Raw genomic sequence first — 17,043 nt, 5'->3', positions numbered from 1 at the left:
TAACAGCTTTCCTCTAAAAAGTAACTGTTATAAACAGTTATCTCCTTAAAAAAATATCAAAAAAGGCTGATCTCATTAAAAAACGGTCAAAAAAGTTCATCTCTTAAGTTCAAAAAATGTTCAGAAACGGTCCTGTCCCAAATAAAAACGCTCAAAAACGGTCTTCTCTTTAAATATAATGGTCAAAAACGGTGATTTCTTAGTTTTAAAAAACGGTGAAAGGCGGCCATCTCCAAACAAGGTTCAAAAAGTATCAGTTTCTTTGTCGAAAAAAACGCTCAATCCGGTCAAAAAAACATAAAGGCTTGGACCGTTTTTTCCTAAAAATACTGATCAAAAACGATCATTTTTTATGTTTTTAACAAACTTTATCAAAATTTCAAATGGAATACTGCTACTTTAACGGTTAAAAGTGTCAGTCGAGGTATCCCCATTGCGTGACTCAATTTGGTATATTCAGAGCCGATTTTGGTTTAATGGTCTGGTACTACCTGTTGGATGCGCAAGTCACTCTGATCACAGCTGGCTTGGGTCGCTCATCTCATCCTGGCCGGGGTGAAAACTTAGGGGTATATATATAAATTTTTTGACAGAGAAGTTTGTATAGAATATAGTATCTATCCGGATTATAGAGTATTTATACGTTTAGGGCTTAGTCTTGTCGCTCCAATTCCTCCAGAGCCATATTAACCGCTTCAAACATTTCTTTAATCTCTTCAAGAGACTGTTTGGAGAACAAGTCAATCTTACTTCTTTGTGCTTTTATCCCCTCCTCGAATACTTTCCTTTTCAACTTGAGATTTTTATCATAGATTGACGAATTGTAGTAATTATCATACGCCACATTCACTGGAATCATATCAAACTCCATGAAATCAGCCACAATTTCTGTCAACCGAACGAGCGAGTCCTGGACTTGGGTCACTTTCTGACCGTAGTCTTCAAGTTTTCCTTTCGTTCTCTCCCTACTCTGATTAGCGCGTTCAATTGTAGACGTATAATGAGGTCTTCCATTGTGTTTGTCATAGTTGCAAATGCTGCAAACTGCAATTTGGCATTTTGTACAAAATTGGTCTTTCGTCTCTTGTCCATGAATTTCGCACTTAACTGAAGCGGTTGCAGGGCGAGTAGCGGGGTTTTTCTTTGTCCTGATGCTGTTCTTCATATTCTGGATAAAACAAGAATGACTGAGATGGTTACTCGAGGTAAAATAACCGGGTTTACAACTTTTTTTAATATTATTTTAAAAAAATAGTCTGAAAACAGCTAAAATTGTCAAATTTTCCAAAATTTCTGTTCAAAATCTTTACAGAAAACGGAAATAGCCAGCAGCCTTTTATATTGAAGACGCTATAGATTGCACAGCTAAGTTGTCAGCTAAATTTTAAATAATTCACGAAAATATATTACAAAATAATTTAACCAAATTTTTCGCTCTTACTTCATTAGTTGCTGAAAAACAAACAACTGGCTTATTTTTTGTATTTTGTTGACAAAATTGCATTGCGTTGATCTTCTAACAATACAAAAATATTATTGTAATAATTGGGGGAGATATTGTATTTATCCCTGTAAAACCCAAACATTTGCAGTGTGTAGGGCTAATGCAGTTAAGAAACAAAGTTTACATCATTTTTTTTGTAATTGAAAATGGTCCGAATTTCTAAGCTGAACGTTACGTAGAATGGTTAAATGGAAGAGTGCCGCCGACTAAAACAGTAAGACCTAAAAAAATTTATCCAAATCATTAAAACTCTAAAAGCAAAAACCAGGACCCAACTGTTTTAGGACCCGTGCAGCCAATCGTACTTCAAATGAGAAAGGTCTGAAGAGTTGCTCTTGAACGACAGGCGCGTAGAAAAAAAATTGACCCCGGCGGGATTCGAACCATTGCCCTGCCGATGCATAGCCAGCTGCACTTCGCACTCGTCTATCTGGCCCTTGACAGAGGTCTGCTGCAATCGATTTTATATTAGCAAAAAGTTTTAGTGAGAAAAATAGATCACTTAAAAATGAAAGACGAAAGCGTGAAAAAGTAACTTGAGAAGTCAAAGAATGTTCTAGAAGAAAAGCAAAAAACGGCAAGCAAAAATTTTGCATAAAAAAGACCAATACATTTACAATAACTGCTATGAACTTCGTTTAAGAGCAATTAATCAATCATCAATTACTATAACCTCAATATTTTTCTTGAGGTTGACGTTGGATGGATAACTTTTCTGCGTAAGGGGCTCTCGGCAAATTGGACAATGAGCTGACACTTTAGTCTGACCCCTCAATGAAGAAGAAGACGCCGTTTGAAGATGTTTCGACAAACATGGAGTAGCACACAGCGAATGTCCGCATGGCAGAATTCTGGGGTCGTTGAAGATATCACAACATACAATGCATGCATAACCGTCGTCTGCAACAATTTCGCCCATTTTTCGGAGATTATGTTAAATATCAGTTTTATAGAAGCAAGTTAATTTTTCGTTAAGTTTTAAGTTATATAGTTATTGTGTGTTGATTACAGCGTTGCGTTCATCAATTTTTATAGTGGTTTGAACAGATTTTCAAATGATTAGCTGCATAGTTTTCAGCTTAAAATTAGTTGCAGTTTTGAGTTACGTTTTGAATAATTTTGCGTGACTGCTCAATATGTAAAAGCAAAAAGTCGCCATTTTAAAATAAACAAATTAATTTTACAGAACTAAAATCTGAAAAGAACACTTTCTTTAAAACTTTCTTTAGTTTTAACAGCCTGCAGTTTTCATTTCACGTACAAAACAAAAACAAGAAAAAATGAGATATAAATGTTTTGTTGTTCAATATCTGTTTGATATCTGTTTTGATTCATTTTCTGGGTTTGATATCTGTTTTGATTCATTTTCATATTACAGATCTCTGAAAATGAATAAAAATGAAAAAAAAAATTCGTCAAAAAACAGTAAGAATCGAAAAAATTGTAAAAATTAGAAACCTGCTCCATTATCTGTGGTGTCCACGTCATAATATTAGTAGATTCTAGATACTAGACCTTAATATCATCAGTAGATACTAACATCAACCTTTATGAAAAAAATATGGTAAATGAACATAAATTTGGCTTCTTGAAAACTGAAAACCAACCAAAAAAGAACAAACACAAAATTATATGATATCACACAAATCATTTATTTTAGAGAGAAAGAATTCAAAACCCAAACTTCTAACAAGATTTTCCAGGTAACATATAGACTTCTTCACATAATCAAACCATTAAAAAAATTCAAACCAGATATTAAAAATAATCTAATAATTATTGACTCGTTTATCGTTTTTGATGCTAATGGGCTCAATACTAATAGCCAACAACCAGAGGCTGAACTAGTTTTCATCGTACAAATAACATGAGCCTTTTGTTCAGGTGACAAAAAATGAAAAAAAGTCAAATTCACTTTAAGAATATTTGAAAACAAAAAACAATATTCTTGATATTAATATCTTCGAAAAAACTCATGTACATTTTTGTTAGAGATTAGAAGCGTAATATCTTTAAATTTAACAGCCGCCCTTACAAAAAGTGTCCTTGTATCCGAACTAACAAAAAACTGAAGCCTTCACAATCAAGAACAGAAGAATAGAACAAAAAAGCTTGGAAAACAAGTGCAATCTTCAATTGAAATGGGCATATTACAGTTGGCGTATAAACTTCATTAAAATTGTGAATTTGTTGCAACAAAATTCTTAGGTATTGCATCATTAGGACCTTCGGAGTAATGATGCAATACAAAGTTAAAGCAGGGCATGATTTCTAAATCGCTCTTATCAATTTTTGTAAATAAGTTCTTTTGAGTAGGGCACGGGTTGAGCACGACTTTTTAAATGGATAAAACTCAAATTTGACATTTTTGTCGTCGAAAAAATTTCTAGCTAATATTTGCCGAGTCGAAAGTCATTTTGTTGTCTATTTGTTCGGAGTAATATTTACCCGTAAGTCGATGTCTAAAGGTGGGCCCTGAAAAAATGATCCCATTTAAAGCGCCCTAAACTACTACAAAGCATTGTTAGTTGTTATGATTTGGCAAAAATTCTAAAATTAGCTGCTTCAGTAAATTATTTGTAAGTGCGTTAAATAGTCCAAGATCCACGACAATGATTGCAAATAGAGAACAATTGGCTGCTAGAAATCTGATTTTATAATTTTGCTCGCCGAAGAAGAACATACTTAACTAAAAATTCGCGCAAAGCGGAAACAATGTTATTTTTGTTTTGAGAGAAAAATAAAATCTAGGCTTTCGAAATCAAAAGTTACTCTTTCCTGATTACTAAGAAAAAACAACAGTTTCAAGAATGAAGCATAAGCAGCAAAATGGATGCAAAACAAACAACTAGAAATTAGTTAGTAGAAAAATAATTAACTCAGAAAAATAAATCAGTACACTAATTAAGACAAACAAACAAAAATTCAATCCTTTAAAAAGTCAGCAACAAAAATACTTTTTTGACGTTGTCCTCTAGTTTTGTCCTAAATGATTGCAAATTATAGCTATCACACAACGAGTTCTAACCTATTCCTGGACGACAAAGTCAGATAAAGTTAAATTAGCCTGCGAAAAATTTCAACTGCAAACTTATATCCTCTTAACTAGAAGTACAATTGCGGATGTACCTGAACTAGATCGCAAAGTTAAAGAATTGAACAAAGATGAAGAAAGAGTTTGGGATTTGTTTTTAGGTAATATTAGGTGCTATTGTTGAATCCGAAAAGTGTTGAATTTTGAGATGTCATTTTTTGTCCTCTGCTGCTCTCCTCTACACTGAACAAATTGCCCTAATTTGCACGATTTGATGTTTCAAAAGATAATTCAAAAAAATTTCCGAGAGAGAAATTTGACGGCCTTATTATGAGAACGGACACACAGAAGAATAAATTAGCTGAAAAAATTCTCAAAACCTTTTTCAGATCAAGTTGTCAACATCTGCAAATGCAACACAAAAAAAACATTGAGTGCCTATTCGACAATTAGACAAATTTTTAACAAACAATAAGAGGAAGGGAGATACCCGAGTGCTAGCTAAAATACCCCAATTCATGCTCAAAACGCGATAAAATTGCCAACTAGTGGTATATATACTGAACATCAAACATATCAAGATGGCAGAGTTTTCAAGGATTGCCTTGACGACAACAAAATTTCTAAATCTTTATTGAACAAAAAAATAGAAAAAAAAATATTGGAAAGAAATTTTTCGTCTTCAATTTTTTTATCAAAAAACAAACAATCTCCTTGTAAAGATTGATTTTTTTAAAAAAAAAATGACACTACGAAGCAGACAGTTGAATAGAAAACTGTTTTAAAGCTGGCTAACATAAAACAAACAGACAACTTTTGAAGGTACACCAAAAAATTGAACCCGATTGGTGAATTCAGGAACCGACGAATTTGTTTTGTATACATTAATTGATCCTATTGTCTTCCAAAAGTTAAGAAAAGTTTACGAGCGCAAATTGTTGTCCCAAATTTTTCAAAGGAGTTGATGTAGATGCTAATTTTCGAAAAAAGCCTGGTATCAATTGGTCAGCCTTTCTTTTTTTGTCTATTCAAAAGTTTACTCCTATTTCGTAAACAATATGTTTTGACAGAAACATTTTCACCAACCTTCTTTGTGATAAATGTAACTAATTCGATTAAACTTGATATTCAGACGTAAATTTTAATTTTTTAATTTTTCTACTGATACCTCTGTCTTCGATTTGTCACTTTGCGTTTCACATACTTGAAAACGAAAATTCTTGTACTCGAGCTTGGAAGATCTTATCGAGACCTTTTTATTAACAGAGAAGTTTCCTTTGACAATCAATTAAGTCATTTTCTGTGCTCTTTTAATTGAAAGATTAGTTCTGGGGGAAAATCTTCATTTTCTTAGTGGCAGCCAGGTGCACGGGAGCCAGGCTCACGTCCATTGTTGCGCCAGTCAGTGCCGGGCAAACTGACTTGCTATACAAAAGCATCTAATACGCAATTGGAAGCCTAATAGCGCTGGAAGATTGCCAGAACTAAATAGATCCCCAATATGATCTAGTAAAACCATGACAAATACAATGTGAAAAAGAATCTATTCTGTCCCCCCCCCCCCCCCCAGCTTAGTGAGCATAAATTTTTTATGACCCCCAGGCGCACGTGCTATTTTCTTACATAGTAACGTGCTATATAACAACATATAGTTTGTAACTGGGGGTCATAAAAAACACTGGGGGGACAGAATAGATCCGTGAAAAAAGCAAAACTTTAGCGTAGGAGAATCTAGTCTTTTTAGTGTCTCATTTATAGTCAGTATTTTGGTGCCAATACATTATAAATTTTCAGTAACAATTAATTTCATAGAATGCGAGCATGTTGCCCTTTGGTTCATTGGTAACACAGATTTCACAAATTTAAGGTTAGACCAACAATGACTAATAAATTTATCTAGCAAAATGAAAGCTCACTAAATATCTTATGAAATAACAGGCTCATTATTTAGTAGATAGGTCAATTAGAAGGATCAATTAGATTGCCATTACAGACAAAAATTGATCAAGGGGTTACAACTTCTAAACTTCTCGTATTCATCTATTGCGTGCAAGCAATCTGGAAAACTTGCTTTGGCTAATCAGTTTTGTTATTTGGCTATTCAAAAGTTTTGGCTATTTTCTAAAAAAAGTTTAAAACAAATTCAGTCCTCGGGACTTGTAACCAGCACTAAGGCGAGCGTACCCTTGTATCGCGATGTTAAACATCAAAAAATTATCTCCGAACTTCTCGACTTTTTTCGCTCTCCGGTCGGTTGAACGATAGTTGACTGAAAACAGAGTTGCCACTCCCTATCGAGATTATCGGGGAAAAAACGACGAAATGTCCATCGTGTGCTATTAATCATATTAATCATTATATAAAACCAAATAGGTAAAAAGGTGATTGCGTCTGTCAAGTATCAAACCCAGGTAAAATCAGGTGGTGTTTTGGTAAACATTTTACCTTGCCTATTTTAATCAGGTCTTCCCTATTGAAACTGTCCTCCAAATGACAGGGTAGACTAACCCCATTAGGTTTTTATACGGTAATCAGAGCGTACGACATGCTCTAGCCTGACTATTGTTGATGGGAAAGACATCTCTTCTCAGTAATCTAGACCCCAGATGTTCTTCTTTTCTAACAAATATTGATACAATTATTGATTTTGAAATACTATGATATATCTAATGAGACTTAGAAGCAGTTTTATTAAATGATTTGAAGAATTTCAAAATCCTGGGGCTGCTTAACCTGTTTTTGTTTCACTTCAGTTCATCTTTGTTCATAAAGTCCGAATAGTGATCTGAGAACATGCTTCAAATAACTTTCTATCAGTTGTATACTGGTTCAGAAGGTTCCCACAATCTTGTTACACACAATATTGGTAATTGAAAGGAGTCTTCGTTCTTTTGGAAAAAAGTGTCTTTTTTGTCCATGCATACCGGTACCAAGATTCGTGCAAGAGTCTTGCAAGTTTTTTTATTCACTTGCAAGATTCTTGCAAGATTTTGGATTCTCTTGCAAGAAGTCTTGCAAGTTTTTCGATTCACTTAGAAGACGTCTTGCAGGTTTTTCTATTCAGCAATTTTTTGTTCGTCAGTGCGCTAGCTTTTGCATGAGACTTTGTAATTTCTTTGACGACTAAAGACGGTGCATTACTGAGCTCCAGAAAGAGAACGCCTGACCTAGCGTTTACCCATCTTTTTCGGTTCCCATGCAATGGCTCTGTATACCAGAATTTCATTATAAATGGCCTTAACAAAAACATCATTTTTTAAGTCATTGTACTGCATTAAATGTAAATAAGAAATCTAATTTATCATAATAATTTTTTTCAACAGAACTTTCTAGACATTATCAAGCAAAAATTAGTATAAATATATAGCAAGGAGCCTATAATTTTTGATTACGCAAGCTGAGATGCCAAATGGAAGCAAGTATGTCCAGACCGAACATGAATGCACGAGCGTTCAAAGCTGCATAGCCGGGGAACATCAAAACGCGCGCGAATGTGTGGACATGAATGCACGAGAGTCTGGTGAACGCACAAAAGCCTGAACGTAGACATTTTCTGTCTGTTCAATTTCTTAACAAGACATCCAATTAGAATTGTCGGCCTTGGGGCGCTTTATCTTTCAATAAAAAATTTCTGATTAAACTCATAATGCGCGCTTCGATCTTGACTCCTGTCGTATTTTCCAACAGTTCTCTACCCCTGGCGTTTGACATCCTCTTTTGATAAGTTCCCCACTCCGCTCGTGTTTTGAACATCGCCGGCTTGCTATTTCTATTTTTCAAATGAGGTTTTCAGACCCTCTAATGCACAAGTTGTGTTGGGTTTTCTCGGAGCCCAGAGTCACAAGTTCATTCAGGCCAGTCAATTTTCCTTTGTTGCGCTTCCGTGCTATTTTTGTCGAAGTGAGGTTGTATTGGCTTCATTAAAACTTATAAGCGTGGAAAAATTGCGACTCGTTATCCAGACTCCCGTTTTGTCATCTTCCATCGCCAATTTGCTGCCTAACACGCACATACTCTTCTTATTCTCTGAGTCACTGCGGCAATTGGCTAATGCATTTTCAATGAGAAGCTCCCCGGGAGTCAATTCTTGTTTATCCAACAATTGTTTATTTACACTTTGTAAACCAGATCAATTTAATTTTGAACATTGTTTATGTTGTAAAAAGCCGGTTGTTAAGATTTCTCCACAACATTCATAACGTGGCATTCTGCTTTTGATGTTTTTGTTTCTGAAATTACTACTTAGGAACTTTTCAACCTAATTCTTGTTTATTCGATCGATGTTTTTACATAGAAATGAATGAGAGAAATAAAAGATTGTTCGAGGCGATTTTTTCAGTATAAACTTCATTAATTAGATTAAGTAATTTTCTGACTTTTTCTATAATGCAAAAGAATTGAAACTTGTTTTTTTTTTAATTTTGGTAAAGTTTTAGACAAAAATATTTGTGAACGTGAACGATGTGTATTGTAAGTTAGATGAGTTCTAGAAACACATCTGCGATGTGAACTTTTGTCGGGTTCTAGTGAATTGAATTGTTCATTTAGTTACCCTGAAAATTCACTGGTCCAAGTTTTGCAATGAAGGGGCGACACATTATTGGTTTGAACCAATTAAGAAAAAAGACAAAATTGGCGTCTTCTTTTTTCCTTAGAGTTTCTATCTTTCCTTGTATGCGCAGTGTCTCATATACAAACAATTTTTGCGTTTTCCAGATGTACTGAAGTGTGCTACACTCAGTAACACTATTTGATAATCTTAGTGCTATTTTGAGAATTTACGTTATAGTGCGTGAAGCACAAACTTGATTTGGACAAAGTCCATTTTAACGTGTGAACAAATTACTAAGTAGTTTTGAATAAGCTACTATTTTAAGATCACTAACTAAAACTGAGAATACAATGACGTGATATTGTCACGCCACACAGAGAACACCAACTTAACCTTGATAACTCTGTCGACACTCGTTATCTCTATCCAATAGGATACTAGAGAACCACGTGTCCGCAAGTATAAAAGGAGCTTGCACGCTCACCCACCAACACTTTTTGGTCCCTGATAACTTCTGATTTAAAATCATACTCCCGTATTGCTCCCTTGCTCAATCTCAGCTTACTTGAGATATTTTTCTAACTTAGAATATTTTGTGACTTGTTCTTAACTAAGAACTCTCTAAGTCACAAAATAATAACTTAGCACAAAATTGGAAATCAGGTAAGTTAAAGTTAACTACTCTAAGTTATAATTTAACATCTCTTAAATTCTATCTAAGTTACAAGTTAACTTAGAATATTTAAACCCGTGCTAACTTGTGCTATCTCAGTCTTAATAACCTTAACTATTCTATCCCTTAATGCTCGGTTCATATTTGATGCTGTTTAACATAACTTATTAATTCATATTTGCATTTAACTTGCTTTAATACTTAACTATATACCAAGAGTAAAACTAGGGGTTGAACTCTCAAGTTATACATGTGGTCCCGCGATTAACCCCGTCGTTTAAGTATCTAATGTACGGACCAGCAGTATAAATGGTGGCCATAGAGAGGCAACTTTAATTTAACTTGCTCATTTAATATAGAAATGGCAATCTCAATTTAACTTGTTCATTTAAACTATCAGAGAAGCTTGCCTAAATTTAACTTGTTCACTTATTATAGAGAAGCCATTAAAGTAACTTGTGTAATTTAACTATTCAAAGGGTTTCTCACTTAAATTCTCATTTGAATTTGATTTAAACTATTTCTCTGTTTTAATACAATAACTTCAGTCCTTTAAACAATGACCAGTATTGGTGGTAGTACTCCTACACCTGCTGTTACTCCCCCACCTGAAACTCCCATATCACATCCAAATCTTTCACTTGTATCTTTTTCAGGCAATGATCCTAATCAGGATGCCACTTCTTTTTGGAACTCTGTAGAAAACAAAATACTCTTTTCACTAGGAACTAGGCCTAGAGCACCCGCTGCACAAACTAGCTATGATAAAAGACAACAATCTTTATTCGGCTCACTTTTAACTGATACAGCACTAGAATGGTTTGAAAGTGAAGTCACAGATACTACAGATTGGAATACTTTAAAAGATAAATTTATAAAAAGATTCACAGACGGCAGAGACCAATTTAGATTTAGACTTGAGGTTGAGAACACATTTAGGTAAGAAGGAGAATTGATAAAGAACTATCTGCTTAGAATAAAGAGTGGAGTTGATAAATGTTGGCCAGAAAAGATATCATCAAGTATTGCAGGAGATGACAATATAAGGAAAGAGAAAGAAATCCAACAAAGACAACGAAGTCAAAAATAAAAAGATTTTGCTATAAGAGAACTAAGGCCGCAAGGTTTATAACGCAAAGCGCACGAGAAACTTATTGAGAATCCTTCAATAACTTGGACACAGTTTGTCGATCACTTAGTCGTAAAAGACTTAACATTTTCTGTAACAACAGAATCTAGTGGAGCTACAGGAATAGATAAACTTAAAACACTCGAGAGCAAAATTAACAATTTAACCAGTCTTTTCAAAAGCAACGAAGTGAATGCTATAGATACTTCTAGGCCAAGAGACATTAATATAAAAGGCAGACCTAACGGTACTAGATTCTGTGATTATTGCAGAAGCAATGGTCATTCCATCTCTAGATGCACAAAGAAACAGATAGATGATAGCGTTAACAAATTGAGAAAGGAACTTGTTGAACCAAGAAGGCCAAATATAACATTCTCTAATGATTACAGAAAGAATAACCGAGGCAATACAAGATTCAATGGTCCTAGAAACCAAGGCTATCAACCAAGAGGTGGCTACTCAAACTATAATCCTAGGTTCAACAAGCCCAACTATCAACAACAAAATACATCTTTTGGCAGTTATGGCAATAGATTCACTCAACCATACGAACAAACCTTCCCTCAGCAAAACACCCATAGAAATAATGAACCAAATCTTGAACAACAATCACCATCACCACAACAACAGCAACAGCCACAACAAAGTGATAGCTTCTATACACCAAGTAGAAATAACAATCTACAACAAAGACAATCAAAACCCAACAACAATCAACAACAACCAAATCAAATAAGTTTCGTTGAAGGCGACGATGTCTACTTAAATGCTATAACGGACTTCTTTCATTTAAACTTTTGAAGTCTCCGAACGCTCCTAAAGAAAGTAGTACTAAGTCAAGAATTTATCTCAATTTATATCACTTTGCCACCGGAGACATTAAAAATAATAGTGGTTTAGAAGTAGAGTTCATGATTGATCCAGGATCAACTTGCACTATCATCAGCCATCCTACATACCTTGCTCTAGTAAACCTTGGACAAAATTTGCATTTACAAAATACAAATTGTGATTCAAAGACATATACTGGTTCATCAATCAGAATGCTTGGCTACACAACTATTCAATCTAGCTTCGAAACTGACGGTAAATATACAGTCCCCCATAAAGTATTCGTTACTAAAGAACAGAGACAGAACATAATAGGTATTGATTTTTGTCATTTGTTTTTAAAAGCACTTCACTTCGATATCCCCGCAGTAGAATTAAAAACTGAGAGAAACCTAATTTGCTACGGCTCACTCAACAATGAGAAAGATTACCCTTACATAACTGAGATGACTGCTTTAAACATAGCTCAACCAATCTTTCTACAACAGAAAAGTACACAATTGCACAAGCAAAAGCACCCCAGTCAAGCCTTATTTCCACCAGGAACATATTTCATGCCACATATTAACGTTGCAAAAACTAACCTAGTCTTTGTGAACACAGTTTGTCCACAACCTGAAGAATTTCTACCCATATTTATGGAGAATCAAAAGAATCACCCAATACAGATAAATAGAGGAATAATAGGTTATGCTATGTGTGATATAACTGACAAACCTATACAAAGATGCAATATCAAAAACTGTGCCGAATTTACAAGTACAATACTAAACGAAAGTGAGGACTATAACAGTTGCTTCATACTGAACACAATAGTAAACAATTTACAAGAAGGACAGCAAATTCAAACAAATTCTTGCATTAGATATGTAGATTTTCGTACCCAATCTATATTTGACTCTAATATGCCTATAGCGCACACGATATCCTCAGATGCAGAAATGAGAAAAGGTTTTGCTAACACAATCTCCAAAAGAATACCCTTATTAAAGGACTACTGTAAAAGTAGAAACTGTGATATAGGTGACATAATAACTTTCAGAGCAGATAATAACTTAGTATATAATCTCATCACTAAGGCTAATCATTATGAAAAGCCAACAATTGATACAATCAAAACAACGCTACTTGCTATGAGAGATCATGCACTAGGACTAAATTTACGCTGTATAGCGATGCTAAAAATAGCTTGTGGTTTAGACGGAATGAATTGGAGAGAGATATCTTCTCTAATTGAACAAACCTTTAAGAATTCAGGAATAACTATCTATGTGTACACAAGCAAAGATGATATTGATAAACTACAGAAAGTAGAAACTAATACACTAGAACAGGAAGAGGTGCTCGAGATTATTGAAAGTGAGTTAATAGACAAATGCAAAGAAGATGAGAGAGAACTAGCCACAGACTTCTCTACCGAAGCAAAGGAGTTATGTAGACCTAAAGTCAACGAACAGTTTCCTAAGTTTAGAGATAAACTACAAAGCAACCGAATCATAAATAGAGCAGTTAGTGATTTTGTAATTAAGCAAAATAGAAATACAGTACAAGACATAGAGTAACTAGAAAGGTTCTTAGATAACTTTGATTTCACGCAAAGTGATTTGACTGATGATGAATTGTTTGAGTTGATAGAAATAATGCTTCAGGATAATGATGTCTATTCACATCATAAGTATGATATTGGCAGAACTAAGCAAAAGTTCCATTTACCCTTGAAGAAAGACGCAACCTTTAAAAAGCAATGACCAAGCAAAATACCCATTCATCTCAGAGATAAATTAGAAAGCCTAATGGATGAATTAATTCAAGCAGGGATAATCAGAGAGCTCAATGAGAACGATGATATGAATAGTTGGTTTGTCAATCCCGTCATCATATTACCTAAGAAGGATTATGTAAAACTAATCATTGATGCTAGATACCTAAACTCTATAACTGATACAAGTAATTCTAGTTGGCCACTCGAACCACTAAATGTTCTAATGACAAGAATAACTGGCACTATATTTACAAGTAGTGATTTATCATCGGCTTATAATCAAGTACCACTAACTGAAGATACACAGAAGTTTACAAGTTTTATTGTAGGAGGCAGACAGTACACCTATCAAGTAGGATTTTATGGTCTTAAGCCATTACCCAGTTTCTTTAGCAAACTAATGCGTTATGCATTTGAACCCCTTATGAAACGTAAACAAGCCATAACCTATATAGACGATACTTTACTACAAGCTAAAGATAAACAAGAAATGTTCACAATAGTAAAAGAGCATCACTCTTTGCTTCGAAAGGCAAACCTTAAAGCAGCCCCCGATAAAACAATGTTTTTCTTACGAAAAATGAGATTTCTAGGACATGTTATATCTAAGAACGGACTATCGCCTATTGCTTTGCGCATAGATGATATTAGAAACCTAAAAACGCCAGAATCGAAAACAGAAGTTTTAAGAGTTTTAGGAATGATGGGTTTCTATCATACCTATATTTTGAGCTTTCACATAGATGCAAAACCTCTATATGACTTAACTAAAGATACAACATTATTCAAGTGGTTACCAGAAGACGAAAAGGTATTCACAGAACTTAAACAAAGATTCTGTCACGATATTTCTTACGCGTTTCCCTCTAATGACTATCCCTTTCATATACATGCTGATTCATCTAATTTAGGAACAGGTTGTGTTCTTATACAAGATTTTCCTGATAGAAAACGTATGATTTCAGCAAACTCAAGAGTATTTGATAAAGCTGAACAAAAGATGTCCCCTCAACATAGAGAACTATGCGGAATAATATCTGCATTACAAACATATGAATTTTATGTTATTGGATCCCCTTTTCCAATTTACCTATATTGTGATCACAGACCAATTCTATTTCTTTGTTCACGACGAGGACAAATGTCACATCGCTTCTTTAAGTATCAAGTTGTAATAACTAAGTTCCAAAACTTGCAAATTATATACACTGAAGGCAAAAACTTAGCGTTCCCTGACATTCTTAGCCGAAATGTTTCTTTAGCAGATGCTTAACTTTATCAACTAGAGCACAAAGTAATACCTAAAGATATAAAGTTTCATATTAACGGAAAAGAAGTTAACTACTCTGTATTGCATCAAGACGATAAGGACGCATCAGCAAACGACTGTTATCCAATTATTGCTCAAGTCAAAGGCGAAAGAAAGAAACTTATTAATATAAATGATGAAGGTGACTTTAGCGTAGATGATGCACAGACTACATAAATGAACACTGTAATGCTATACACAGTTTCTCTGATTGTTTTCGCTACGGCACACAAACAAATCAAATAAAGAAATTAACCTCAGAACTAACTAGCGAGTATGATAATCACTACTATTCCGAGATAGAAGAAATAGCTGAAATAAGTGATGACCGAGAAGGTTATGATGACCAAGATTTGTTAGATCTAGTAGAAAGAAATATTGAAATATCACTTATTGAACAATTAGAATCTGCTAAAGCCGACTATATCAGATGGACAAAATTTAAGAAGCTTATTGAACCAGAAGTTTTTCAAAACATCTCAGAAAAGGATGTCCACACAGATACATTAGATTTAATAGCTAAAGTTACAGATTTTGCAAAAAAACGCTAATCTTGACACTGATAATATTCTTGAAGAACAAGTAAACGACTCCGTGATAGATAAAGTTAGAGATTGGTTAAAAGTAGGCAAAGCCCCAGAAAAGGACTACATTATTAAACAACCTAAAGCACTACAAACCTATAGAAATAATTTCAACTTGTTGTTTTTAGAAAGTCAATATGATTTAATCTGTTATTCCGAACCTTGTGAGGATGGCTCTTTTGACGTTAGGATATGTGCACCACTTTCGCTACTTATAAAGATATTCGAAGTCGCACATACGCATGAACTTAGTGGTCATAGAGCAGAAAGCACAACTTACAATAGAGTTAAGCGATATTTCTATTGGCCCGGTATGTTTAAATGAAATGAAATGTTAATGTTAGATTGCTTAAGTTGCCAAACTAATAAGTCAGCACGCAAAGACTTGAACGAAGCACCCTTAGAACCATGGGGACAATTAGAAGCTATACCCCTACATACACTTCATATTGATCATAAAGGTCCACTGCGACCACTTAGTAAAGGAAATAGATTTTGTCTTGTAATAGTAGACGCTTTCTCTAGATTTATACAAGTATACCCTAGCAAGAATGCTGAAGTTCTCGAAACAGTAAATCAACTAGAGAAATTTATAACTACATTTGGTATACCGCAACAAATAGATAACAAATAGATAAGTACATGATAACGGTAATGCTTTTATCAGTAATGATTACGTTCACTACACAAACGAAATGGTAATTACACTATGCCCCCGAACTGCATATTCACCGTGGACTAACGGCAAAGTAGAAGTACAAAATAAACATTTGACTAATTACCTAAGACATTTTATTAGTAAAAGTGGATCTAATTGGTCCGAGTACACTAGTAAATTTGCATTTTCACACAATACGGCAGTAAACTACAGCACGGGATATACCCCTTATGAAATACTATTCGGAACGAAACCGCAAATACCCTTATCACTAAAGTTAGGACTACTACGAGATAATCAAAAGAAATGCACATCAGAATATTGTAGTAATCTACCACCACACTCACATAAGGAAGAAACTTGTAATAACAAAAAGATAGAGAAATTGTTACAAAACAGATTATCTAACGAAATGTTAAAGCGAAAGAAAACATTTAAAACAATATACTCGAATACCTACACTAAAAGTAGACAAACTACGAATAAAGCGCACAAGTATAGAAATAGATTTAAACTCGGAAAGCCTATACCTGAAGGTAGAAAACTACTACTAGAAAATCACAATAAAGGACTACTAAAGTCTAAAAAGCAACAAGAGCTACGCTAAGGCCCTTACACTGTGCAACGAATGCTAACTAATACTACATATGAAATACAACATGATAAAACAAATGAGAAGAAAACCGTGCATAGAAATCATATAGTACCTTATTACCCGAAAAAAGAAAAAATACAAGAGTTAGTTGAGAACTATGCATAATATATCCAAATCTAATGCTTAAAGAGGCGCACAACATATTGCTATTTCGCAGTGGCCCTTAGTAGAAACACAACCTACTATAAATCCTAATACTACGCTACAGCCAACATTTAACGTTGAGGCTACCCCAACAACGGACTCAGGCTTAGAATCGCTACAAACACGAGCAGATAAAACTACGCATATACAAGGCACAAGCTCTTCTAATTTTCTACCCCCACGCATTTCAACCCCCTACCCTATG

General features: G+C 34.4%; 1 protein-coding gene across 1 annotated transcript; it reads right to left on the bottom strand.

Moving 5' to 3' along the window:
• Positions 1 to 563: 563 nt before the first annotated feature.
• On the bottom strand, positions 564 to 2,557 carry LOC142349419 (tripartite motif-containing protein 43B-like). The gene is made up of 2 exons (XM_075400959.1): positions 2,178 to 2,557; positions 564 to 1,168 (listed from the first exon to the last, which is right to left on the bottom strand). Exons 1-2 carry the CDS (start codon positions 2,421 to 2,423, stop codon positions 653 to 655), a joined length of 762 nt encoding a protein of 253 aa, XP_075257074.1. The 5' UTR covers positions 2,424 to 2,557; the 3' UTR covers positions 564 to 652.
• Between the last annotated feature and the right edge of the window lie 14,486 nt (positions 2,558 to 17,043).

This window comes from Convolutriloba macropyga, chromosome 11 (assembly GCF_964194025.1).
Source record: "Convolutriloba macropyga chromosome 11, txConMacr16.3, whole genome shotgun sequence".
Classification (NCBI taxonomy): Eukaryota; Metazoa; Xenacoelomorpha; order Acoela; family Convolutidae; genus Convolutriloba; species Convolutriloba macropyga.
This window is presented reverse-complemented; position numbering and strand designations above follow the sequence as displayed.

What these genes read in the sequence shown, in the direction of transcription:
- LOC142349419 (XM_075400959.1), bottom strand. Translation starts at nt 2,423, where the DNA reads ATGGGCGAAATTGTTGCAGACGACGGTTATGCATGCATTGTATGTTGT. An exon ending in ACCTCAAGAAAAATATTGAG is followed by an intron (nt 1,169 to 2,177) that starts GTTATAGTAATT and finishes TGTTTTATCCAG; the next exon opens with AATATGAAGAACAGCATCAG.